The following is a 23,785-nucleotide window of genomic DNA, read 5'->3' as shown; positions in this document are numbered from 1 at the left end:
CACAGTTCGTGAGTTTGAGCCACACGTCGGGCTGTCTGTTGTCAGCACAGAGCACCTTTCGGGTCCTCTGTCCCTCCTCTCTCTCTGCCTCTCCCCTGCTCACTCACTGTCTCTAAATAAATAAATATATATATATTTTTTTAATTTTGTGAAAGAACTGTTTAACATTTAAATTTAAATATTACATGTTTAACATTTAAATTCCTATAGAATTTGGGTCGGCTTCCTCTTTTTAGCACCTTGCCGTAATTTTAGCTTCTGCTTCTTTCTGCAAGCCTTTGCCTGTGCAAACTCCAAGAGCGCCACCTTGCTTTGCTTGCCCAGTCTGAAGGAAGTACAGATGACCGTTAGCGCAGTGGATTTTGTGTCCCAGGTGATGCGCCCAAATACCAGGGTTTTCCCCCAGGACTGCTGTTCGGAGGAATGCCTCCTCAGGCCAAACCAAGTTTTTCCTTGAGAAGGGGGGAGAAAGTCAAACAGGTTTCTTTATGGCGGTACTTCTCAGCTGTTTTATGGAGTTCATGAATTGTCAGGGAAGGGACTTAGAAGCTTTTTCTCAGCTTAAGTGTGGAACACTTAGGGGCCACTTTGTACTCGGCCCTGGGCTTTGTGCGCACCATAGATAGGAAGGGATGGTCCAGCCCAGGACTTCCACCTCTGCTTGTTTTTTGATGACCTGTGTAATGAAGGGGTTGGGGATTTGATCTAATGGGAAACCTTGAAGAGTTTTAAACTGGGGAGTAACAAATTTGCATTTTAGCAAGAACACTTAAGCTGGAACGATGGATGTGAGGTGGCGGCGGGGAGGGGGGGGGGGGAGAACAATTGGGAGTCCGATTATCCGATTAAGAGGTTGCTGCGTGGTTGGTCAGTCCGTTGAGCATGGATTCTTGATCTCCCCCTCAGGTCATGATCTCAGTTCTTGAGTTTGAGCCCCGCGTGGGGCTCTGCACTGACAGTGAGAAGCCGTTTGGGATTTGTGTCTCCCTCTCTCTGTCCCTTCTCTGATTCTTTCTCAAAGAAAAGAAAAGGTGCTGCCTGGTGGCAATTCAGGCAAGACACGTTCAAGTCCTAGAATAGTGCCTGGAACGCTAAATATTTGGAAAGAATGAGAAAAAATGATAGTCCTGGAAGCCAAGAGCCTCCAAATCATTTCAAGAAGAGAGTAATAGAATATTCTGTGCTGAAGGAACAGCAAGAAATGTGTCATTCAGAAAATGTCCACGTCTCTCTAAGGGAAGGAGACTGAAGTGTCCCCCAGATTTAGGCACACGGGACAGCCTTACAGTGACAAGTTGGACTGGGTTCGGTGGGGGTGGCGAGCAGAAGTCAGCGTGAGGACGCCAGGAAGAGCAGTGAAGGAGCGCCTCGAGGAGGAGGCCGTTCTGTCACTCGGCGGAGCTGGCTCAGCCCGCCAGGGTGGGCACTAAGCACGGCCGCCCCTCCGGAGGGCGGGGACGGCGCGACACACGCTTACTAAAGCTCAGGGAAGGCCAGCAGGTACTTTTCCCGAGCACAGAGTTAAACCAAGCTCCGGGCTCGGCCCGCGGGCTCGAGATAGCCTGGGGTGGGGCGCGCGTCAATCGGCGCGGAAGCGGAAGGACTCCACGTCCCAGCCGATGCGCCCCGTCGGCGGCCGCGGAGGCCGGGCCCCCCCGAGGCCGCAGGCGGCCCGCACCTCGCCCGCCAGCGCCGGCGACAGGGCTTCAGCGCGCGGGAGCAAGATGGCCTCGGCGGGCGCCCAAGTGGGTGTGGTTCCCGGGAAGGCCCCGCCCCCAGAACGCCGCTCCAATGGGGACCGCCCCCGTGTCCATGGCGACGGCGGCGGCGGCCGCCGGCTAGCTCCAGGAGGCGCCGCCGCCGCCGCCGCCGGGATCTCCCAGCTAGGAGCGAACCCCGGGGTGGGAGGGGAGCGGGCTCCCCCTCGCGATCGGCGGAGGCTGCCAGTCCCGTGGAGCAAGGAGGCGGTCCCGGAGGCCCAGCGACGCCCGGGAAGGAGCAGGTGTCGCGCGAAGGGCTGACATGAGCGACCAGCTGAGTCCAGCCTCGGGCAGCTAGGGGTGGACCCGGCAGCCCCTCCGCTGTCCTCGAAACCCCGGGTGGGCGGTGTCCGCCAGGGGCTCCCGCTCCGCCGTCAGAGCCCAAGGGAGGGGACTTAGCCACCGAGGGCCTGGCCCCAGTGTGTACACATGGAGAAACCGAGTCACGGAACATGGAAAGGGCCGGCTTAGGGGACCTTTGGTTTTTAGCTCTATTTTAAAATTGAAGGTCCGCTCCAGGGCCCAGCCATCCCCCTTCCCAGAAATAAAAAAGCCATGGTCATGATCCCTGCCAGCTCTGTCCAGCTTCTACTTGCAACCCAACGTGTTGTATGGAGTAGTGGTCTTGGATGATCAGGGCTTGTCGGGGAATCCAACATCTCACAGGCATTCCCCCATCCCCACCCCCACCCCAAGCCTCCATTACCTACTAGGAACACATCGCATTCTGCACTGGGATTGTCCTGTTCTCCAGGGGCAGCAATGTTCCCTTATAACACGAAGGGGCTTTTTGTGACTCCTGCACGGCCTGGAGGAAGGAAGTTCTGACATGTATTTCACTCTCACCCCCTCCCCTCAGAATCTAAGAGGATGGAGCCAGATACCTGTAAGACCAGTGAATCAGAGGAAGACTACATTGAAGAAGAGGACTCTGGGGAGGAGTGTGTTAAAGAGGAAGCTACCATCCCCTCGAACTCTTCTCAGCAGGAACTTCCAAAGGCTGACTATAAGGAATTTGGGGATGGAGTTCCCTTATCTGTTGTAGCCAAGAAGATTCCAAAGAAAATCATAGCCCCAACTGACTCAGATGACTTAGAAGTTAGGAGGAGAAAGAGAAGGCGGAAACACAGGTAACGGGTCCCTGGACCACACCCCCCTCCACCCCCCGCCACCTGCCTGGCTCCAGAAGAGAGTCACCCCCAGCCTCCCTTCAGCAGTCGGGGTCTTCCCTTTAATCTGCGAAAGAGGACAGGGAATACAGGAACATCATTAACCTTCTGGAACGAGAAAAACACAAAATCCAGAACCATTTGAGCTGGCTGGGTTTGCAGACTTAACATGTCTCTATCATCCTGGTCTTCTGTGGCTTTTAGAGAAAACGAACTGCATTGTAGATGTGCTGGGTGTCTCTTCCTCCGGGTGCCTGGCAGCCCAGGGTCTGTCCTTCATCCCACTCTGCCTGATTTCTACTGTTCCTTCATTCCAGACCCCTGGCCATCAACCTGACCAACTGCAAGTACGAGAGCGGTAAGCACCCGGTTCACTCACTCACAACACTGCGCATAAGAGGGCACCTGCAGCTTCGACTCTGGGAACGGTCCCCCAGTCGGGCTCCCAGCCCCTGGATCTCGTTAGGCTGGCCTACAGCCTGGGCTGAGCTACTAGCAGCTGAGACATCTCTGTTCCAGTTCGTCTTGGGGTTAGGGTGGGAATCTCCACAGTTAGCTAACAAAAAAAAGTGACCGGAAGTCACCATTGCCCCCACCCTTCCCAGATTTTACCAGAGTTGAGATGAGAACAGGCTAATAGAGTTTTTTTCCAAGGAAGATTCGGGGGGGGGGGGGGAATTAAAAGAAAAAAATCACCAGCTGGGTCAGCCATCTCTCTATCTCCTCTTATCCCCACCGTCATCTATGCAAGGGGCCACCCACAGTGTGAGATGTGACCCCTACGGAGAGAGGGTCAGCTCTGCAGGTCAGAAGCCATCCTAATTGAGAGAGAGGGTTGACGGGAGTAGAGAGCCAGGCTCTAGTTTTCTCCGTCACAGATTTTGGAAGGGCCTTGACAGCTTCATGAACTTGGAATTGTCACATGGTAATTAAACGGCGGAGCGGAGGTAAGAACCACCTCATCTCCCGTCCACCCTCTGGTCAAGTTACCCGAGCCAGCTGCCCTCCCGAGGCTCACTGCCAGTGGCCAGGCTGGCCCCGCTGACCTCCGTCTCTCCACAGTGCGTCGGGCAGCTCAAATGTGTGGCCTAAAGGAGGTTGGGGAGGATGAAGAGTGGACTGTGTACTGGACGGACTGCTCTGTCTCACTTGAACGAGTCATGGACATGAAGAGGTTTCAGGTACGATCTCCTGACCCAAGAGCCCCAAGGGGCTGCGGCCCTGAGTGGTTACTCCCGCCCTTCTGCTCAGACGCCCAACCCCACACCCTTTGTAGTTGTCCCTCTGGGCAGAGCAGGAAAGGCCGCGGCTAGGGGCTTCTGCTCCACTGGAAAAACTCTCCTCTTGGGTTCCTGGAACTTCTATCATAGGAAGGAGGTATATGCTGGGCACTGCTCGCCTGGAAGCATCTGTGCCCAGCTGACCCCCTCCAGGGCCGGTGAGCCCACCTGAGGGGAAGGCTGGAAGGCAGCTTCAGCACTAACCCCAGGGGCAGCTGAGTGAGCCGGCTTCTAAACAGCTTGGTCCCGCATCCGCATCCATTGAGAGTCTGCGTGGGGCGTCTGGGTGGCTCAGTCACTTGAGCATCCAACCCTTGATTTTGGCCCAGGTCGTGATCTCCTCGTTCGTGGGGCTGAGCCCCGTGTTGGGCTCTGTGCTTGGGATTCTCTCTCTTCCTCTCTCTCTCTCTCTGCCCCTCCCCATTCTCACTCTCTTTCTCTCTCAAAATAAATAAATAAACATTAAAAAAAAAGAGGGGTGCCTGGGTGACTCAGTCGGTGAAGCGTCTGACTTAGGCTCAGGTCATGATCTCGTGGTCCCTGAGTTCAAACCCCGCGTCGGGCTCTGTGCCGACAGCTCAGAGCCTGGAGCCTACTTCAGATTCTATGTTCTCCCCCCTCTCTCTTTGCACCCCCACCCCACTCGTCTCTGTCTCTCTCTTAAAAATAAATATTAAAAAAAAAAAAAAGGGACATGCAGGTGGCGGCTGTAAAACAGGCACAGTTAACAGCGTTCATTGAGGGCTTACTGTACGTCAGACCCTGTGTTATCTGCTTTTATGTTCTTACCGCAATTAAATCCTCAAAAAGAACACCGAGTGGCAGATACTCTCTTGTTAAGAGGACACCAAGGCTCAGAAGTACTAAGTTCATGCAGCTAGGGTGTGGTAAAGCCAGTGAGAGAGCCCAGAACCTATGGGAGATTCTGCCTCCCAGCACCGGAGTTCCCACAGGTCACCCCGGAGACGTCATACCCTGGGGGCGCCATGACCCAGCGCTCCCTGGGACTCATTCTCGATTTCCTTTTCTCTCTTGGAAAATGGTTTCTCGTTGGCTTATGCTCCCATGCCCCAGTTATCCTTACAGGACTAGTTGCTGGTGGCCTGGGGCATGTTAGAAGGTGGCTAGAAGACCCGAAGTCCTGGCGAGTCCTTCTCACTGCCCCTCGTCTCCTGACCTCAGTGTGGACATGTGTTTTGGGAGAGGCCAAGGAGGAGGTTCTCACCTGCCTTAGGGAACCTTCCTTTTCTCCCTTAGGGTATTAGGTATAGTGTTTTCCTCCTCTGTGACTTCTGCCTTGACCTTCCCGGTCCTCCTGGTGTGCCCCAGACCCCAGGGGCTGCCACTCACTCTGCTCGTGGGGGTAGGTCACCACCTGGCTCTGTTACAGAAAATCAACCACTTCCCTGGCATGACGGAAATCTGCCGCAAAGATCTGCTGGCTCGGAACCTCAACCGCATGCAGAAACTCTATCCCACGGAGTACAACATCTTCCCCCGCACCTGGTGCCTCCCTGCAGAGTGAGCGAGCCCGGCCCCCGGGGCTGATGTGCTGGGGGAGGAAAGGTTTCGCCATCTCACTTCCCTCCAGGCTCTGGCCTTGTCACCTAGAAGGTTTCAGCTGGTCACAGAAAAGTAGGTGGGAGACTGACGCTCCAGGAAGAGCACGGACAGGAGAGCAGAACCCCACTGGGGCCCTGGGACAGCTGCCACGCGCAGAAACCTTCTGACCAGCCCCCCTCTGCACACAGCTACGGGGACTTCCAGTCCTACGGTCGTCAGCGAAAAACCCGCACTTACATCTGCAAGCCGGACAGCGGCTGTCAGGGACGCGGCATCTTCATCACCCGAAGTCCCCGGGAGATCAAGCCAGGAGAGCACATGATCTGCCAGCAGTACATCTCCAAGGTGAAGGGCGCCTCCGGACCGCCAGGGCCCTGCCCCGGCCTCATCTCTCCCACTGCCAGAGGGGGAAGCCAGGCTTTGGCTCCTACCTCCTATTTCCTCTTATCAGAGCCGTGGTTCAGAGCCATCCTGCCTCGGTCTGAATCTGAGTTTTTCCACTTCTTACATATGTGATCTTGGACAATTTTTTTTTTAAATTTCTTTAATGTTTGTTTATTTTTGAGAGAGAGACAGAGAGAGACAGAGCGCGAGGGGCGGGGGCAGAGAGGGAGACACAGAATCTGAAGCAGGCTCCAGGCTCCGAGCCAACTGCACAGAGCTAGATGCGGGGCTCGAACCCATGAACCATGAAATCACGACCTGAGCTGAAGTTGGATGCTCAATGGACTGAGCCATCCCGGCGCCCCTCTATTTTTTTTTTTTTTAAGTTTACTTATTTTGAGGGAGAGGGAGGGAGAGAGTGAGCATGAGTGGGGGAGGAGCAGAGACAGAGACAGAGACAGAGGTCCCAAGCAGGCTCTCTGCCCCCAGTGCAGAGCCGATTTGGGGCTCGAACTCACAAACCGCGAGATCATGACCTGAGCCCAAACCAGGAGTCAGTCGCTTAAAGGACTGAGCCACCCAGGTGCCCCAAATCTTGGGCAATTTCTTACCCTTTCCGTGACTCAATGTCATCATTTGTTGAATGGGAAAAATAACAGTGACTACTTTATGCTGTATATGGTTATTACGACAATCAAACCGGTTATGCATCCGAAACACTTCAAACAACGTGTGGTATAGAATGAGCGCTTCAGAAGTATTCTTCCCCGGCGGGTTTGCGTGCTTTCAGCCCTTCCTCATTGACGGCTTCAAGTTCGATATGCGAATCTATGTCCTCATCACCTCCTGCGACCCTCTTCGGATTTTCATGTACGAGGAGGGCCTGGCCCGCTTTGCCACGATGCCCTACGCGGAGCCCAACAACAGCAACCTGGTAAGGGGCCAGACGGTGGCCCTGGGAGGGGACAGGGCGGCGCCCTCTTCTCCTGAGTGCTGAGGTTCTGTGGCGGACCAGGTAGAAAGGCTTGTTGTCGTCACCCATGAACAAGCAATGGAACCAGCGAGCACCCTAACCCCGTGGCTGGGAGGAGAGCATTCGGTGGGTGGTGACCGCTGAAAGGTCCTCCCTGGAGGACGCCAGCCCACCCCCTTCCCCAGGAGCTCACAGGACAGTTCTTAGGTGAAGAGGGCCCGCCGAGGAGCCCTTGTCCCGGGGAGGGGAAGGTCGTAGAAAAGGCAAGGAAGGGCTGGAGAGGAGTGCTTCGGGGAAGCAGTCTGAGCGCCACGGGGCCGCTCTCTTCCCAGGATGATGTCTGCATGCATCTGACCAACTATGCCATCAACAAACACAACGAGAACTTTGTCCGAGACGACGCTGCGGGCAGTAAAAGGTACTCCCGGCTCTGGTTGTGCCTTAGCCTTATAGTCTCAGCAGCCCCTGAAACTGAGGTGGCTCTTGGGAGGCCGATCGCTCAGGAAAACCACCTTCACAGACCCCTGTCCTGTGCTTGACCTCTAAATGCAGCCCTGCCCCCACCCTGAGGACCAAGCCGGGCTCCAAGCTGCCAGAAGCCCTTTGAAGTGTAAGAAATCTAGGCACAGAATTAGGGTTAGCCATAGGGAGCCTCTTGCCCTCGGCCTGGCCCCAGTGGTGTAGAAACTGGTCCTCCTCTGAGCACTGGGCCTCACAGGAAGCTGTCGACGCTCAATGCCTGGCTGCGAGAACACGGCTACGACCCCCGAGAGCTGTGGGGGCACATCGAGGACATCATCGTCAAAACCATCGTCTCAGCCCATTCTGTTCTTCGCCACAACTACCGAACCTGTTTCCCCCACTATCTGAACGGAGGTACATGTGCCTGTTTTGAGATCCTTGGTTTTGACATCTTGCTGGACCACAAGCTGAAACCCTGGCTGCTGGAGGTGAGGATGATCTTCCGGACTTTGCAAAACCCGGGGCCTGAGGCCTCCCTGAGCAGGACGCCTGGGCTAGGAGTGCAGTCAGGTGGTGGAACAGAGAATGGGGGACATGGCGGCCCTGGGGTGGGTAGGAATGGCAGAAGGCAGTAGGTGTCTACACTCTTGACCTGCTGAGTCCAAGCCTAGTGATCTCTGGCCTCCACCATAGGGATCCAGGATTTGGATCCCAAGTGTTCCCCCATGGAATCTTTTTGTCTTTAGGGACACTGTATCTGTAGAGGCAGGCTGTCTGGTTTGCTCTCAGCAGCCTGTGTACTGGAGGGATCTCTGTGGCGGGGTCCCGTGGCCTTGGAAGTCAGAACATCCAGCCTCCTCGGCCGAGGCCTCTGGAGGGGGATGTCTTGCCTGGACTGTCCAGTCCGGCCTGCCCGAGGCCACACGTGCTCAGGCAGTGTAGGAAGGGTGGGACGATGACTCCTCCTGGCAGGTAAACCACTCCCCGAGCTTCACCACTGACTCCCACCTTGATCGCGAAGTGAAGGACGCACTTCTGTGGGATGCCATGACCCTTGTCAACCTCCGGGGCTGTGACAAAAGGAAGGTGATAGAGGAGGACAAGCGGCGAGTCAAGGAGCGGCTTTTCCAGTGCCACCAGCGCCACCAGCAGCCACGAGAAGCCAGGTGGGCCACGTGTCTGTCTTCTTTGTCATTACTTTCCTGACGGGAAAAGTGCTCCTGTAGGTGGCGAAGAGAGTCTGGGGGTAATGATTAGCTGTGAAGCACAATTGTGGGTTTTTTGGCGTAGATGACGCCTTACGGATCATAGATTGCATGTTGGAAATTCGAAAGATCCTGTGAAGAATCCCTTCCTGTTCTCCGGCTACTCAGTTTCCCCCGGAGGAGCCAACCTATGCCATGTGTATGCTTTAGCAGTTAATGCACACATACACACATAGGTGTGCGTATAATATATACCTGTAGAAATAACTTATACAGATGTTTTTCTCCCTTTACCTACCTAGACAGTAGTGTAACTTTCACACTCTCTCTACCACGTGTAGCAACACGGCTTAGAGCTATTTTCTACTAGCTCATATGAAGCTCTTTGCGGTTTGATTGGCTGTTTGTTTTTGGTTTTGTTTTTTAATGTTTATTTCTGAGAGCGAGAGAGACAGAGTGTGAGCGGGGGAGGGGCAGACGGGGCGGGGGGGGGGGGGGTGGGGAGACAGAGGATCCAAAGCGGGCTCGCTGCTGTCAGCAAGGATGTGAGGCTCTAACCCACGAACCACGAGATCACGACCTCCGTGGAAGTCGGGCACTCGACCAGCTGAACCACCCAGGGGCCCCTTGTTTTTGTTTTTAACAAAGGTCCTCTAGACAGGTTATAATAATGAAACAGGAAACAGTCTAGTCATGCAACAATAAGAGGTTATTTAAATCAGCATTTTTCACCCACTGTTGTTTTAATTATAAGATGGGTTACCAACACGGTGATTTGCTGCCGATACTAAATTAATGTTAATAACACATACAAATGGAGTGGAATTGGAAGCATTCCTATTCCAGTGCTCTTCCCCACCTGGGTTGCGATATGCAGGCCTGTGTGTATTTGGTTTGCTAGGATATCCTGAGGGCCTGGCACATAGTAGGCGCTCTCATGTGTGAATGGAGGGGAAGCAGGACTGTTACTGGAAATACGCCGGCTCTTCCCACAGTGGGGCTGCACATGTGCCTATTATATCATGAGTGATGTCTTTCAGTGGGGAAAAGGGTTCACAACTACTGGACTTAATAAATGAAAGTACAATCACAGAACCACGTGACTACTAGGAAGCCATTTAGCAAGGTTGTATGATCCCATTTTTGTCAGAAACAAGAAAGGAAGGTAGTCGGTGGCAAAGCCAGGGTTCAGACTCGGGGGTCCCGCACCTGAGTCCATGCTCATGACCAATATGCTAATTGCACAGTAAGATTATGGGAGGTTTTATCTTCTTTTTGCTCTTCTACATTTTTCTGTAATTAACATAGATTACTCTATGATCAGAAACCTAAAAGACCGTGAGAACTTGGAGTGCTAGCTTGCACTTAAGATGAAAACCAGATTTCTGGAAGTCAAGCCCAGATTTCCGTGGCTACACACAAGCGGGATTGGCCAGAGGGCCTTTGCAGCCCTCACTACATGGGCAGAGGCCAGAAAGGCCGTGAAGCAAGCAGAAGGTTCTCAAAGCCTTGGCCGGCCTTCTTTTCCCCACTGAACATTCTCAGAGCCCTCCCGACTCACTCTGGAGCTTGGTTTCCCTAGGCGAGAACAAACTGAACTGTCGCACGCAGCGATACTGGACCAGGAGCGCCATGAGGACTCCCACCTCGGGGGGTACCGGCGGATCTATCCCGGGCCTAACACGGACAAGTACGCACCCTTCTTCAAGCACAACGGCTCCCTCTTCCAGGAGACTGCTGCTTCCAAGGCTAGAGAGGAGTGTGCCAGGTACTTTGCCTTGCCTTGTCCTCTGTCCACTTGGGGGGGGGGGGGCGCACATATCCTGAAGCTGAACTGCTTACCAGCAGGGTAGAGAGGAAGCCAGACACTTGAGCCAAGAGGAATGGAGTCATAAATTCTTTCGGACTCAGTAACTCCATATAGGAGGTTTCCCATTTCCCCCCTCATTCTTCTCTTGTCTGCCTCCCAGACAGATCTGATTTCCCACTCCCCCATCCCCACTTCCCCTCACCCTGCCTCCCCCCAACATAATCTCTCCAGTGTCTGAAGCTGCTGTGTCTTGTCAGACAGCAACTGGAAGAGATCCGCCTTAAGCAGGAACAGCAGGAGACCTCAGGAAGTAAGAGGCGGAAGGAGAGCCGGGACCAGAACCAGGGTGAATCAGCGGGAGAGAAGAGCCGATGCAGGGCCGGGCTCCGGGGACTTCCCGCCCACTTGGCTTACAGGAACTGGAACCGGGAGAAAGAGGTGTCCGGGGTTTGGTAGCTCTTGCCTTTCAACAGGAAATAGGTTGGGTCTAGAGAAGGGAGGGAGAGGGAGAGGAGTTCCTAATGAATACGTTGGATCTGACCTCGCAGAACAGGGGCTGGGGGTGGGGGTGGGGAGGAGAATGGACAGCAAAGGGGACCTTCCACTAGGGTCAGGGAATGCACAGAGGCAGAGCAGGCAGGAGTCCCGCAGCCATCGTCGTCGATGGTTTGGGACTCGCTCTCGGAGATCTTGCGTTCAGCCCTCATGTACCTCACAGCTGCTCCCCGTACACGTGGATACCATGCATCCTCAAGAAATCGTGGAAGAGGAGGAGCTGGAGCGGATGAAGGCCCTGCTACAAAGGGAGAATCTCATCCGAAGCCTCGGTATCATAGAGCAACTCAGCCACATGCTGCACCCCAGCCACTGGGGCCACAGAAGGCTTCACGAGTATCGGGTGAGGGTCCCTGCGCAGCATCTCGCAGAACCAGGGAACAAGGGCTGCACTGGCACACAGGGGTGGCCGCGGCCCAGAAGGCTAACGTGATGGTGTCTGGCAGGCACGGAGCCTGGGAGAGCATCTCCTGCTGGGCGCTGGGAAGGGGTCTCTTGGTTGCTTTTGCATTTGCTCCCACGCTCCCTGGTGTTTAGTAATGACATCCGGCAAAGTGCAGCTCCTGACCTATTCGCAAGAGATGTGTTCTCTTTATTCCAGCCTTGCAATAACCCCAAACTCATGCCTGACGAATAAGAAGGCCACCACCCTCAGTGGCTTCTGTGTAATCTCTCTCTAGCCCTGCCAGTGCCGTGGCTCTAACGGGAGATAAGCAAACAGACTTGGGCCAAGAGAACAGCTGCCGCATTCACTGTTCCCTGGGCAGGTGTCAAGCCTGTTGGGTCTTGTTTTTGCTGAGCCCCCAAGGAGTAATTGGTTAAATAGCGGCCACGGCCTAGAAGAGACGTTTCGGTTACCTATTTTCTTCCTCCAGTCCATCCAGCCTCACAAGAAGTGTGGTAAGGGGTTGCTCTTCTCCTCTAGCCTAGATTTCACCAGGACGGGCTGGGCAATCAAGAACTGCAATCTGTGAGTCTGGTCCCACTGGTCCTCCTGAGAGGGGCCACCAAAGAGCAGGGCCCTCCTCACTTCCTGCATCCAGTTCGGCCCCACGAATTGATCCCCAAGATCTTAGGGCCACAGCCAAGCATGAATGCTGCAATTCCACATCATTCCTGGTGCCATCTACAGCCCAAGAACTTCAGCTGGATAAGAGATCGAGCAGCCAACGGCCCCTCTTCGTTGTCAATGAAAGCACCGGGAAGGCACTGTTTTCCCAGTGCCAGAGTCAGGCTCAGTAGCCGTAAGTACGCAAAACTAGCTCTGGTCACTCTGACTTGTGTAAATCCCCACTGGCAAACATTACAGCTGGGACAGTCCCAAAACACCACAGGGCACTTCCACCAGTGTGGGAATGGGATGGGTAGTGGACCCATTACCTCCTCTACATACTGGACCCTGGGAGAAATGGCAGTACAGTCCTAGCACTCAACAAACACAACAGGGAAACAGACAAGTAAACAATTACGATACAGTGTGGCAAAGATGCTGGAGGGAAGCAAGGGATGCCATTCTTCTGTGTTGGTAATTGGGTGACAGTTGGTAAAGAGGGAGTGAATCTCCTGTGAATACCAACTCAGGGGGACCCATGTTTCCACTGCAGAAGGCCAAGCCAGCAGAAGGCTAGAAGCCATAAACACAGCCCTGGCAGGATCAGTGCCATCTTCTTTAACCCCAAAGCAGGGCTATCTTCTGCAACCGGAAAGAGTGGCAAGTAGCTCATGGACTCACTGCACCTTGCCCTCGGTGGTAGACACCCAACACAGTGCACCCAAGGCCCAGGATCTCACTCTCTGCCCTGCCTCTACGCCCCTGATGCAGCATACCACTCCACTCCTTGACATCAGCCACCACCGGTAAATGCAGGACGGAAGCCCAGCACTCCACCTCTCCTGGAGAACCCCCTCAAGTTTCCGAAGGCGCAGAGGGCCTTCAATCTTCGCTAAATGAAAGACTGCCACCAGGCTTCAGTTTGAAAAGTCCTGGCCAGGAACCCTGCTTGAACAAGGCAAAACACAAAGACATCGAGAATTCCTCAATACCCTAAGACTATTTCCAGATCCGTAAAGACTAAAAGATGAAGAGGAGCCAGGGCCGGCATCTCCGCCCTTCAAACCTTAGCCTGGATTTATTGCTAGGAGATGGGTCTGAACGCTGGGTGCAGCCCGGGGCTGGAGGTCATCCTGGCGACAAGGGGCCCCCTTCCCAGAGGAGCCGAGTGCCCAAGCCACGGGGCAGTCGCCATCGGACGACCGCCAAGGAGACGCCCTTCCCCCTGCCGTGGCGGAGACAGGCCGGCCTGGGCAGCCATGGGGGCGGAGGGGTGGCTCTTGGCAGAGGACTCCGACTTTTTATTAAAGTTTATGGCGTTTTCCAGGAGCGTTCTCTAGCTCATTCCGGCCCTTGCGTTCCAGGGTAAACGCTCGCCACTATTCCTCTCCGGAAGGGTGAACCGCAAGCAGGTTCAATCCCAGCTAACGCACCCTCAGCCGGAAGCGGAAGCCACGCACGACCATCCCGGCTTTCGCCGCGCCTTTCCACTTCCGGCCCCGCCCCCAGATTTCCGGTCTCTCTGCCCCTCTCGGACTGTCCCGTGCTGTTTTTGTCGACATGGCGGTCGCTCTGAGCCTTTTGCTGGGCTTGCGTGCTCGTGCTGCCGTGGCTCGCTGTGGTTTCGCGACCCGGGGGATGGTAGACCCGGGCACGCTCGGCCGGGAGCCAGACCCCGATTCCGACTGGGAGCCGGAGGAGCGGGAGCTGCAGGAGGTGGAGAGGTACCGGCTGCTTCCCGGGCCCTCAGCCTGAAGCAGGGCTTCGCGCCCCCTTGGAGCCGGGCGTTGTAGCGCCGCATCCGCCGCAGCCCTTGTTTCTCACCCGTTGTCAGGGGGCGCAGGGGCAGGTGTGCGGCTCCTTTGGGACGGCAGGTTTCTTCACCAATGACGTGTTTCATCACCCGTTTAGAAAGTTCGGCATGCTTACGGGCTGTTTTAGGGATTAGATTTCTGGGGAGGTTACAGACGTGGCCTGGTTTCCCTTGCAAACAAAGAGAAGAGGGCTGGGCCTGTGATTTAGCGCGAGGCTCTTCAGCTACCCGTTTTGCTCCCACGCTTGGCTTCTGCCATTGGTTCTCTCCCCCAGCACCCTGAAACAACAGAAAAAAGCCGCCCGATTCCAGAAAATTCGGAGGCAAATGGAGGCGCCGGGTGCCCCGCCCAGGACCCTGACGAGGGAAGCGATGGAGCAGATCCGGTGAGAATCATTGTCATAGTTTACTTTTTATCATTTTAAGTTTTCTAAATGAAAAGGAGAATAGATGAATTTCCATAAGCCCGTCATCTAAATTTAGTAGTTTTTAACATGAGGACACGGTTCGTTTTTGCTGAAATTTTAGAATAGTAAGCTGTAGACCTCACAGCCTTTAACTTCAAAATAGTTGTCATGATGTTCTTAAGCTAATGTCAGGGATGGGGACTTAACAAGGTTATGTATGTTTTTCGGAAGAGTAAACCCATATCATTAAAATCTTAGATCCCTTTTTAAGTTTTAAGTTTGTTTTGAATAACAATGCGTGGCATATAGTTCAAAATTAGAACATTATTTGTACACATTGAGAAGTTTTAATCCCTGCCAGTCTTCAGTGAGACTACTTTTAATGAATTTTTGTGCCTTTTTCCAGGTTTCCTTAAGCAAATACAAGCGACTATGAATGTAGATTGTTAACTTTTCTTTTTTTTTTTTTTTTGCATGTTTAAAAAAAAAATTTTTTTTTAACGTTTATTTATTATTGAGAGACAGAGAGGCACAGAGTGTGAGCAGGGGAGGGGACAGAGAGAGGGGGAGACACAGAATCCGAAGCAGGCTCCAGGCTCTGAGCTGTCAGCACAGAGCCCAACATGGGGCTCGAACTCACAAACCATGAGATCACGACCTGAGCCAAAGTCGGTCGCCTAACCAACTGAGCCACCCAGGCGCCCCTACTTTTATTTTCTTAAGCACAAACAGTATAATACTGTAAATACTCTTCTACACGTTTCTTTTTTCATATAGTTTTTGTTTTTTGGTTTTTTTTTTAAGATCTTATTTTCACATAATTTTTACACTCAACACGGCACTTTAACTCACAACCCAGAGCTTAAGAGTCTCATGATCCATTGGCCCAGCCAGCCAGGTGCCCCTTTTCACATATTTCATAGATCTTTCCTCTTCAGAAGACAAAGCTCTTTTTTGAAGAAGTTATAGTAAATCGTAATTTTTGTTTTTAATTTTAAGTAATCTTTGTGCCCAACGTAGGGCTCACACTCGGGACCCTGAGACCAAGAGTTGCATGCCCTACTGGCTGAGGCATCCAGGCGCCCCAGCAGATCATAATTCAGTTAACCAGTCTTTTATGAAGTGTGCTTCGGTTGTTTGCATTCACTTGGTATCACAGATAGTACTCTGATGAGTAACTTCGTGTACACCTCGTTCCACATACCTTCCACGTGTATTTGTTGTGTACGTTCCCAGAAGTAGAGTTGCCGCGTGGAAGGACACGTGGATTTGCCTTTTGATGAATATTGCTAAGTTGCCTTCTGTAAGCTGTGTGTCATTTCCCATTCCCATCAGAGTGACTCTGAAACAGACACTTAGAATGAAGGGGATTCTATAGAGCAAGGAGATTTTGTGAGCCTGTAGCACTTCTCTCATGTCCACTTCCTTTCCTTTCTGGAACAACTGCTCTTCCAAATCTTCCTGTCACCTCCCCTTCTGTGGCTAATAAACGTCCTTTTACTTCAGAGAAAAAATTGGCCATTAATTAAGAGCTCTTTAAATGTTTCTTTATTTTTGAGAGAGAGAGAGAGAGAGAGCTTGAAGGGGGAGGTGGCGGGCAACAGAGGATCTGTGCTGACAGCAGAGAGCCAGCCCGATGTGGGGCTCGAACTCAGGTCATACCTGAGGTGAAGTCGGGTGCCTAATCGAGTGAGCCACCCGGGCACCCATAGAGCCTTTTAAAGCTTCTTAGTCTTCCTCCTTATTTTCTTTGCTCAATGTTAATACCCTTATTTACATCCCAGGGGAAGTGGTAGCCCTTCATTTGTCTAGGACCCATCCTCTGTGTGCACTAAGTCTTAGATGTATCTAATTCCCCAGAGACCTACGTCAACTTCAGGTTCTCCCTCACCGTTTGTTCCTTGGCTGCCTACCCTTTCTTGTTTTGTTACAACAATGAAACTATTGTCCACAAGTCTTATCAGTGACTTCCTCAATGCTAGGCATTCCTGCCATTCCAGTCTCTAGCCTCCCTAACGTTTTTTGCAGCGTGTGACCCTGTAGTCTGCTTTCTTGAGATTCTTTCTTCCCTTGACCCATGGTACTACTCACTTCTCTTTCTAGGACTCCTTTTCTCAGTTTCCTTCCTGGGGTACCCTTAGAGTTGTGTCCTTGGTCATTTTATCTCCACACATTTCCCTGCCTAAAGCCAGCCACTCGCGTGGCTTCAGCCACCATTGGTCTTGGCTTGTGACTTCCAAGTCTGTCGTCTCCCATCTGTGTTTATCTTTTGACTTGTATATATTCAACTGTGCGCTAGCCCATCTCTGTTTGAGTGTCACGTAGGTTCTTCAAACTGAACATAATCGCAAACTCAACAAGAGAGAATTTATTGTTGTTCCCTGGCAATTTCACTTTGTTCCTGTTTTCCCCGTACCCCTGAATGTTCCCACCAAACACTCGAACTGAAATCTGGAATCTTTGCCTACTTCTACCTCCAGTTATTTAGTCCTTACCAAGTTCTTCCGTTTGGCCTTCCTAAAATATTCCTCAACTCTCTTCCTTCTCTGCTTTCATTGCGGCTGCCTCAGTTCAGACTGCCTAGATTACCATGAAAGCCTCTGGGCTGATCCTTCCATTTCTAGTGTTGCCACTGAAAACTACCCCCTAGATTGAGCTGAAAAAGGAAAAGCTGCTCATGGCATTCCACTGCTTAAACTCCTTCCTGGATCTGCTTGTGGTTTGCCATAGCTTGGATGTCCTGAATGGCAATTCTTTTGCTGTTTTTTTTAATTCTTTTTTTTTTTAATGTTCATTTATTTATTTTTGAGAGAACATGTGCGTAAACGGGGGAGGGGCAGAGACAGGGACAGAGAGAATTCCAAGTAGGCTCCGCACTGTCAGCACAGAGCCTGCCATGGGGTTCGAACCCATGAACCACAAGATCATGACCTGAACTGAAATCAGGAGTCGGACGCTTAACCGACTGAGCCACCCGGGTGCCCCCGCCTTCTTGCTATTTTTGAATATACCCACTTAAAAAAAAAAATCCTCCCTTGATTCACTGTTGATTTGGGGATAAACTTCAGAGTCGGAAGCATGACATCATCTTGCTTCTGGCCTCACTGTTAGACAAGTTGAGCTGTTGCCAACAATGGTGATGTGCTGTTTTGCATTTTACATGCTGCTCTCGAGACCTACCATCAATACCTTTGAGGGGCGCCTGGCTGGCTTGGTCAGAAAAGAGTACGACTCTTGATTTCAGGGTTTGTGAGTTCAAGCGGCACATTGGGTGTAGAGGTTACTTAAATAAATAAGACTTAAAAAAAAAAATACTTTTGAGGGGGCACCTGGGTGGCTCAGTCGGTTAAGCGTCTGATTTCAGCTCAGGTCATGATTTCATGGTTCATGAGTTCAAGCGCTGTGCTAGGCTCTGTGCTGACAGCTCAGAGCATGGAGCCTGCTTTGGATTCTGTGTCTCTCTCTCTGCCCCTTCCCTACTCGTTCCCTGCTCGTGCTCTGTCTTTCTCTCTCAAAAAGAAACGTTTAAAAAAATTTAAAAAAAAAATACCTTTGATATTTTCTTTCTGCCAGCTTATTACTCCTCTTCATCCTTTTAGGCCTCATAGAGGGACTTCTGAAGCAATTCCTGAGCCACCCGGCAAATGTTGTGATAGCCTGTTCCTGGGTCCTCTGGGTGCTCTCACAGCATTCTCTGCTATGCCTTACCACAGTAGTGTTGTATGTTAATATGTCTCCACCACTAGATTGTATGTACTCTGAAAGGAAGGACAGTATTCATGCATCCCCAGGATCTAGCTGGGGCCTGGTACACACTGGGAGTTTAGTTCTTGTGAAATAAAAGTGACCTAAGAGTGGTTGGGTGTTGCTGTCGGTGTATGGGAACGGAACATAGCCATTTGGTGGCACAAGATAGAGACCGTGTTCGTGCTTTTTCCAAGCCCTCTTCTTTTCACACAAATATAACGAGTATTATCAGTTAGGTACTCTGATAGCAGACTTTTTCACAACTTGAAAACCTGCTTCTTTTTCCCATAGATATTTGCGTAAAGAATTTGCAGAGTCCTGGTCAGTTCCCAGATTAGCTGAAGGCTTTGGTGTCAGCACTCATGTGATCCGGAGGGTTTTAAAGAGCAAGTTCGTACCCACATTGGAGCAGAAACTGAAGCAGGATCAAAAAGTCCTTAAGAAACCTGGGCTCGCCCTCTCGTTCAGACAGCTCCCAGGTTCTCAGGATTCCTTGAAGCCGCTCTCCACGAGCCACTCTGGGTCAGGCTCTTCGTTGATGCCAGCAGATGAAACGTCATTCAAAGGCTGGGGTCACAGCATAGCTTTGAAAGTGATAGAATCGAACACTCACAGTACACCAAGGAGACAGAAGGGAGGGGATAAAGGAATCCAGGATCCGCAGCGGGAGCACTCTGTGCCTGTTGCTGATCTAGGTCACGGGCAAGAGCTGCAGAAGTGCCCCACCAGCGATCGTGCGGGTTCTAGACGAGCTGACGGTGATGGATTGCCAACTGCCAAGAAGCTGGAAGAGTTGAAGGCGCAGGACCCAGGTGACCAGAACTTCAGCAGCAAAGTAGTCCAGAGGGGGCGAGAGTTCTTTGACAGTAACGGGAACTTCTTGTACAGAATTTGAGCTGGAGCCTGGTTTGTGGAGATGCCACCTGAAACGCAGCTGGGAGAGTAGGTTTGGAGCTGCCTGGACTTTTGTGTGTGGATCATCCACCTTGGGATGGGAGGAAATGATGAGCCTGGACCATGGGAGGAAACAGCTGCTCAGATATGAATCTGACAAGAGGGCAGTGAACTTCACAGGGCCAATGTGTATGGCAGGGCAGGGTTAATGACTGGCTGGGTAGACTCCAGTGTCCTGGAGCTCTGCTCCTGATCTGACCCATGTGGATCTTCAGTACTCCCCATTTTTGCCCGTGTTGCATGCGTTGTTAGAACTTTTCTGTGAAATTTGCAGTATATGTTTGGGAAAAAATGAAAAGTTTGCCTTCTGATCTCATTTACTTCTTGATTAATGAACACTAATAGTTCTGGAACTGCTTTATCAGTAGAATGTTTTCATTATGTGCAAAAGAAAATAAAATGTAGCAGTTTGTGTTGATTGGTGCTCTCTGGGGTGGGAAAAGTGAGGGTTCGAAGAGACCAGAGGTCCTTTGTCATTAAACATTAGAAGAGAGATGGGGCCAGAGGAGTTCCCAACAAAGGACACTTTGTAGATCACCCTGCTTAGTAATTGATGTTGACAGCTAAAAATTAGGACATCATACCTTCGCTGGATCACCTGGTCTAAAGGAGCTCCTCTTTCCTTCTGTTGGTGGGGCTCTGAAAGAGATTAGGGTATGGGGGGTTTGATCCATGGGGGGGGAAAAAAAGGCGAAGGCTTTCGGGCCTCCGGCATCATCTCTAGCTACTTTCACAAGCTTCAATAGCATCTTCACTGTTGTCATCAGATTTTTGCGATGGAGCTGTGATGGGGGCAAGAGCAGATTATCGGCCCCTTTCAAAGATTAGAGGACAGTCTCATTTTCAGATCTGCTCGAGGCCACATGGCTGCTGCTGAGCAGTAGCACAGGGACTTGAACCCAGGTCTGACCTTTAGTTCAGGGCTTCTAAAATTCCAGGAATCCATTCCTGCCTGGCATAATTTCTGTTAATTTACCGAATCTTTTAGAGACCTTTCATTATAACCAGAGTGATTATCAGTAGAAAATTGAGTGAGACACGTGCACGCAACAGAAGAGCCCAATGACAGTTTTCAGCCATGCCTCATTTTAACAACTTCCTGGCAAAAACTGGTTATTCAGAATTTAAGTGCAGGGTGTTTAATGAAAATAATCCATTTTCCAAACCTGTCATTGAGTGTGTTCGTGAATCTCCTTGCTATTTCAAATGTAATTAATAGCCATTACAGTATCATTGATTACTGTTAACTTGGGCATTTGTTCAGTATAAATAGCAAGGCCCTATCACCTGCCAATCAAAGAGAATCCAGTTTCTGGTAATACAGCAGTGGGCAAATAAGGTCCTATTCTCACTGCTCTGTCACTAGCCTATTAATACACTAAAGAAATCTTTTTAATGTTTATTTTTGAGAGAGAAAGTGCGGGGGGGGGGGAGGGGCAGAGAAAGGGAGTCACAGAATTCAAAGCAGGCTCCAGGCTCTGAGCTGTCAGTACAGCCCCGTGGGGCTCGAACTCACCAACCATGAGATCATGACGCCCAGGCGCCCCTCAGTATTTTTATAATTAAAACAGACGGTAATTTGCTCTTAGAACTTTTTAGTTTTAAGAGAAGATGCTACTTAAAAAAAATTTTTTTTTATAATGTTCATTTATTTCTGAAACGGAGAGCATGAGTTGGGGAGGGGCAGAGAGAGAGGGAGACACAGAATCTGAAGAGGCTCCAGGCTCTGAGCTGTCAGCACAGAGCCCAACATGGGGCTCGAACTCACAAACCGTGAGATCATGACCTGAGCCAAAGTCAGACGCTCAACCGACTGAGCCACCCAGGCGCCCCAAGAAGATGCTAGTTTTTAAATATATTTTTTATTTTAGCGAGCAAGGGAGAGAGGTAGAATCCCAAGCAAGCTCCAAGCTCAAGCACTCTGCTCAATGCAGGGCTTTATCCCATGACACTGGGATCATGACCTGAGCCAAAATCAAGAGTTGGGTGTTCAACTGACTAAGACACCCAAGTGCCTTGGAAGATGCTATTTGATTAAATTGGCATTTAAAGAAATACTTATTTGGGGGAGACAGAGCGTGAGTGGGGGCGGGGGGGGGGGGCAAAGAAAGAGGGAGACAGAATCTGAAGCAGGCTCCAGGCTCTGAGCTGTCGGCACAGAGGCCGACATGGGACTCAAACTCACAAACTGCCAGATCATGACCTGAGCCAAAGTCAGACGCTTAACTGACTGAGCCACCCAGGTGCCCCGGGCATTTTTAACTCCTGTAAATCATTTGACCATGCCCTTTCCCCAGTTGGCTACGGAAAATTAGAAGCTGTTGTTCAAAACTTAATGATTAAGTTTTTCATTTACCTCCTTCCCTACCATCCTATTACTTACCAAGCTTAAGTCTTTTTTCCATTCTTAAAAATGCCAATCTAAGGTTTTGTCCTTACTAGTTCTTTGTCTCCAGATTTTCACATGGCCGGTTCCGTGTCCTTCAAGTCTCAGATCAAATGTTACTTTTTAAAATATATATATATTTTAATGTGTGCGTGTGTGTGAGGGAGAGAGGGTGGGGGAGAGAGATTGGGAAAGAGAGGGAGGCAGAATCTGAAGCAGGTTCCAGGTCCAAGCTGTTAGCACAGAGCCCGATGCATGAGGTCATGACCCTAGCCGAAGTCGGACGCATAGCTGACTGAGCCATCCAGGCCCCCCTCAAATGTTACTTTCTTAGGCTTTCCCTGATTACCCAGTCTAAAGCAACTCCCTTCACATTCTATCACCACGTTCACATTCTATCACCATGTTTAATATTCCCTGCCATTTGAAATGGATTGCTACTGTATTGTCTGTCATCACATACTTTGCCTCCATTAGAATGTAGACCCCATGGGAGCACGAGACCGGTCTGTGTTCATTGCTGTAGTTTCAGCTCCTAACATAGATTTCAACATGGGTTGAGTGAATGAAGAAATGGTTGGAGAACCTCACTGATCAGCCAGTCCACAATGGCAGAAAGCCCTGCCTTTTACCTCTGCCAGCCTACTCATCCAGACCTCAGCCAACAACAAGACCCAAGCTTTCTCCAAGTTGATCGGTTCCTGCTTTATTCTGTCAGCATGTCTCACATCCTAACTCACCAGCACTGCAGTGTTTTGGGAAACTGCGCACCCTTCCCCCAACCCAAGCTGGAAAGGGGGAGGTGGGATTCACCCAGTCTGTTCCACTGGGCTGGGGTCATAGGACTCTATAGTGCCCTCTCCCCAGGGAGTCCCATTTCATGACACGATGAAAGCCACTGACATCACAACGTACGAGGTGGAGTTGCACTTTGGGGGCATAGGTGCAGGGTCAGGTGGAGGAAGCAACAGTTGACAAGGCGCTGCCCAAGTTGGAGAGGAGGCGGCTGTGGGTGGAATGGAAACTCTCTGCAACCTTGGGGCCAAGCTCAAGAGGCTAGCAAACTACAAACAGAAGGGACTTAAGTCCCTGCGCCCCGGAGGGTATATGTGTCACTAATCTGCTCAGGGCAGTTTCCACCTCTCCGCAGCTGAGATTCAATCTCCTGAGGGGTGGGGGAGTAGGAAAAGCTCAGTACAAAATACTAGATGAGCTCTTGAAGCCCAGTGTGAGCAGAAAAGCTTCTTGTTTGTTTTTTGTTTAATCTTGTATTAGAGGATTTTTCAAGCATATGAAAGTAGGGATAATATTGTAATGCAGTGAACCCCTGTGTACCCATTGCTCAGTTTCACATTTAACATCTGGCCAATCTTTTTTCATTATTTGCCCCACAGGTCCCCCTGGCTTATTTTAAAGCAAATCCTAGACTTCATATTATTTCATCTGTAAGTACTTTAATATGTATTTCAAAGAGATTAGGACTCCTTTTTAACATAGACACATAAGCCATTACTATACCTTAAAAGTTTTAGTATTCAATATCAGCTAACATCCCGATAATATTCTCTTACTGTTTCATAAATGACTTCCACGTTTGATTTCTTGGGATTAGGATCCAGACAAGGTCCACATTTTGCAACATTGCATGATGTGGTTATGTCCCGGGAGTATCATATTCTGAAGTGGTTTCTTCCACTTTATTCCCTTCACTGTTTTATGGGTTATTTACCTTACGTATTTCCTGTGTTTTGGATATAGTTCATTTTATTCCTAGGATGTCTATTATCAGGTCCCTACTACTCTCTATATTTCCTATCAACTGGTAGTTGGATCTTGAGACTTGATCAGATTCAATTTTTGGTACTGAGTGATGCTTTGTACTTCTATGTATCTCACCACGAGATGAGGATGTGATGTTATGATTGATTAGTGAGTGCAGGTATTCTCAGCGGATCCGTCCATTACAATGGCTTAAAAACAAAACAAAAAAACAAGGCGGATATGGATGATTACTATCACCCCTGAAAATTCCCTAATTTCTCTTCCCAGGCAATTCTTACCCCAAAGCCAATCACTCTTCTGAAAAATTTTCCACCACTGATTATGTTATCCTGTTCTAGAACTGTATATTAATGGCATCATACAGATGCCACCCTGTATCTGGGTTCTTTCATTTATTCCGTTATTTTTATTGTATGAATAGGCCACAGCTTATTTATCCGTTTTCCCAAGAAGGATACTTATCCATATTCCGGTAGCCAAAGGT

At 50.7% G+C, this 23,785-nt stretch overlaps 2 protein-coding genes across 10 annotated transcripts; both read left to right on the top strand.

Moving 5' to 3' along the window:
• Window positions 1-1,829: 1,829 nt before the first annotated feature.
• LOC122221598 (tubulin polyglutamylase TTLL13-like) lies at window positions 1,830-13,538 on the top strand. Of its 9 annotated transcripts, none has more exons than XM_042940971.1 (16): window positions 1,830-2,002; window positions 2,620-2,646; window positions 2,748-2,890; window positions 3,247-3,287; window positions 3,992-4,110; window positions 5,600-5,730; window positions 5,961-6,117; window positions 6,947-7,090; window positions 7,462-7,547; window positions 7,848-8,079; window positions 8,564-8,757; window positions 10,379-10,564; window positions 10,864-11,044; window positions 11,325-11,504; window positions 12,087-12,405; window positions 12,766-13,538. In XM_042940971.1, exons 5-16 carry the CDS (start codon window positions 4,009-4,011, stop codon window positions 13,020-13,022), a joined length of 2,169 nt encoding a protein of 722 aa, XP_042796905.1. In that variant the 5' UTR covers window positions 1,830-2,002; window positions 2,620-2,646; window positions 2,748-2,890; window positions 3,247-3,287; window positions 3,992-4,008; the 3' UTR covers window positions 13,023-13,538. The 9 variants fall into 9 exon arrangements, with proteins under 9 accessions (XP_042796905.1, XP_042796897.1, XP_042796898.1 ...); XM_042940965.1 differs by having other exon boundaries at window positions 1,919-2,002; window positions 2,620-2,890; window positions 12,087-12,131; window positions 12,294-12,405; XM_042940969.1 differs by having other exon boundaries at window positions 1,919-2,002; window positions 2,620-2,890; window positions 12,092-12,131; window positions 12,294-12,405; window positions 12,766-12,858.
• Window positions 13,539-13,701: 163 nt separating this feature from the next.
• NGRN (neugrin, neurite outgrowth associated) lies at window positions 13,702-19,545 on the top strand. Its single transcript, XM_042940972.1, has 3 exons — window positions 13,702-13,936; window positions 14,301-14,411; window positions 18,471-19,545. Exons 1-3 carry the CDS (start codon window positions 13,773-13,775, stop codon window positions 19,072-19,074), a joined length of 879 nt encoding a protein of 292 aa, XP_042796906.1. The 5' UTR covers window positions 13,702-13,772; the 3' UTR covers window positions 19,075-19,545.
• The last annotated feature ends 4,240 nt before the right edge of the window (window positions 19,546-23,785 follow it).

The sequence above is a fragment of the Panthera leo genome, chromosome B3, assembly GCF_018350215.1.
Source record: "Panthera leo isolate Ple1 chromosome B3, P.leo_Ple1_pat1.1, whole genome shotgun sequence".
In the NCBI taxonomy this organism is placed as follows: Eukaryota; Metazoa; Chordata; class Mammalia; order Carnivora; family Felidae; genus Panthera; species Panthera leo.
This window is presented reverse-complemented; position numbering and strand designations above follow the sequence as displayed.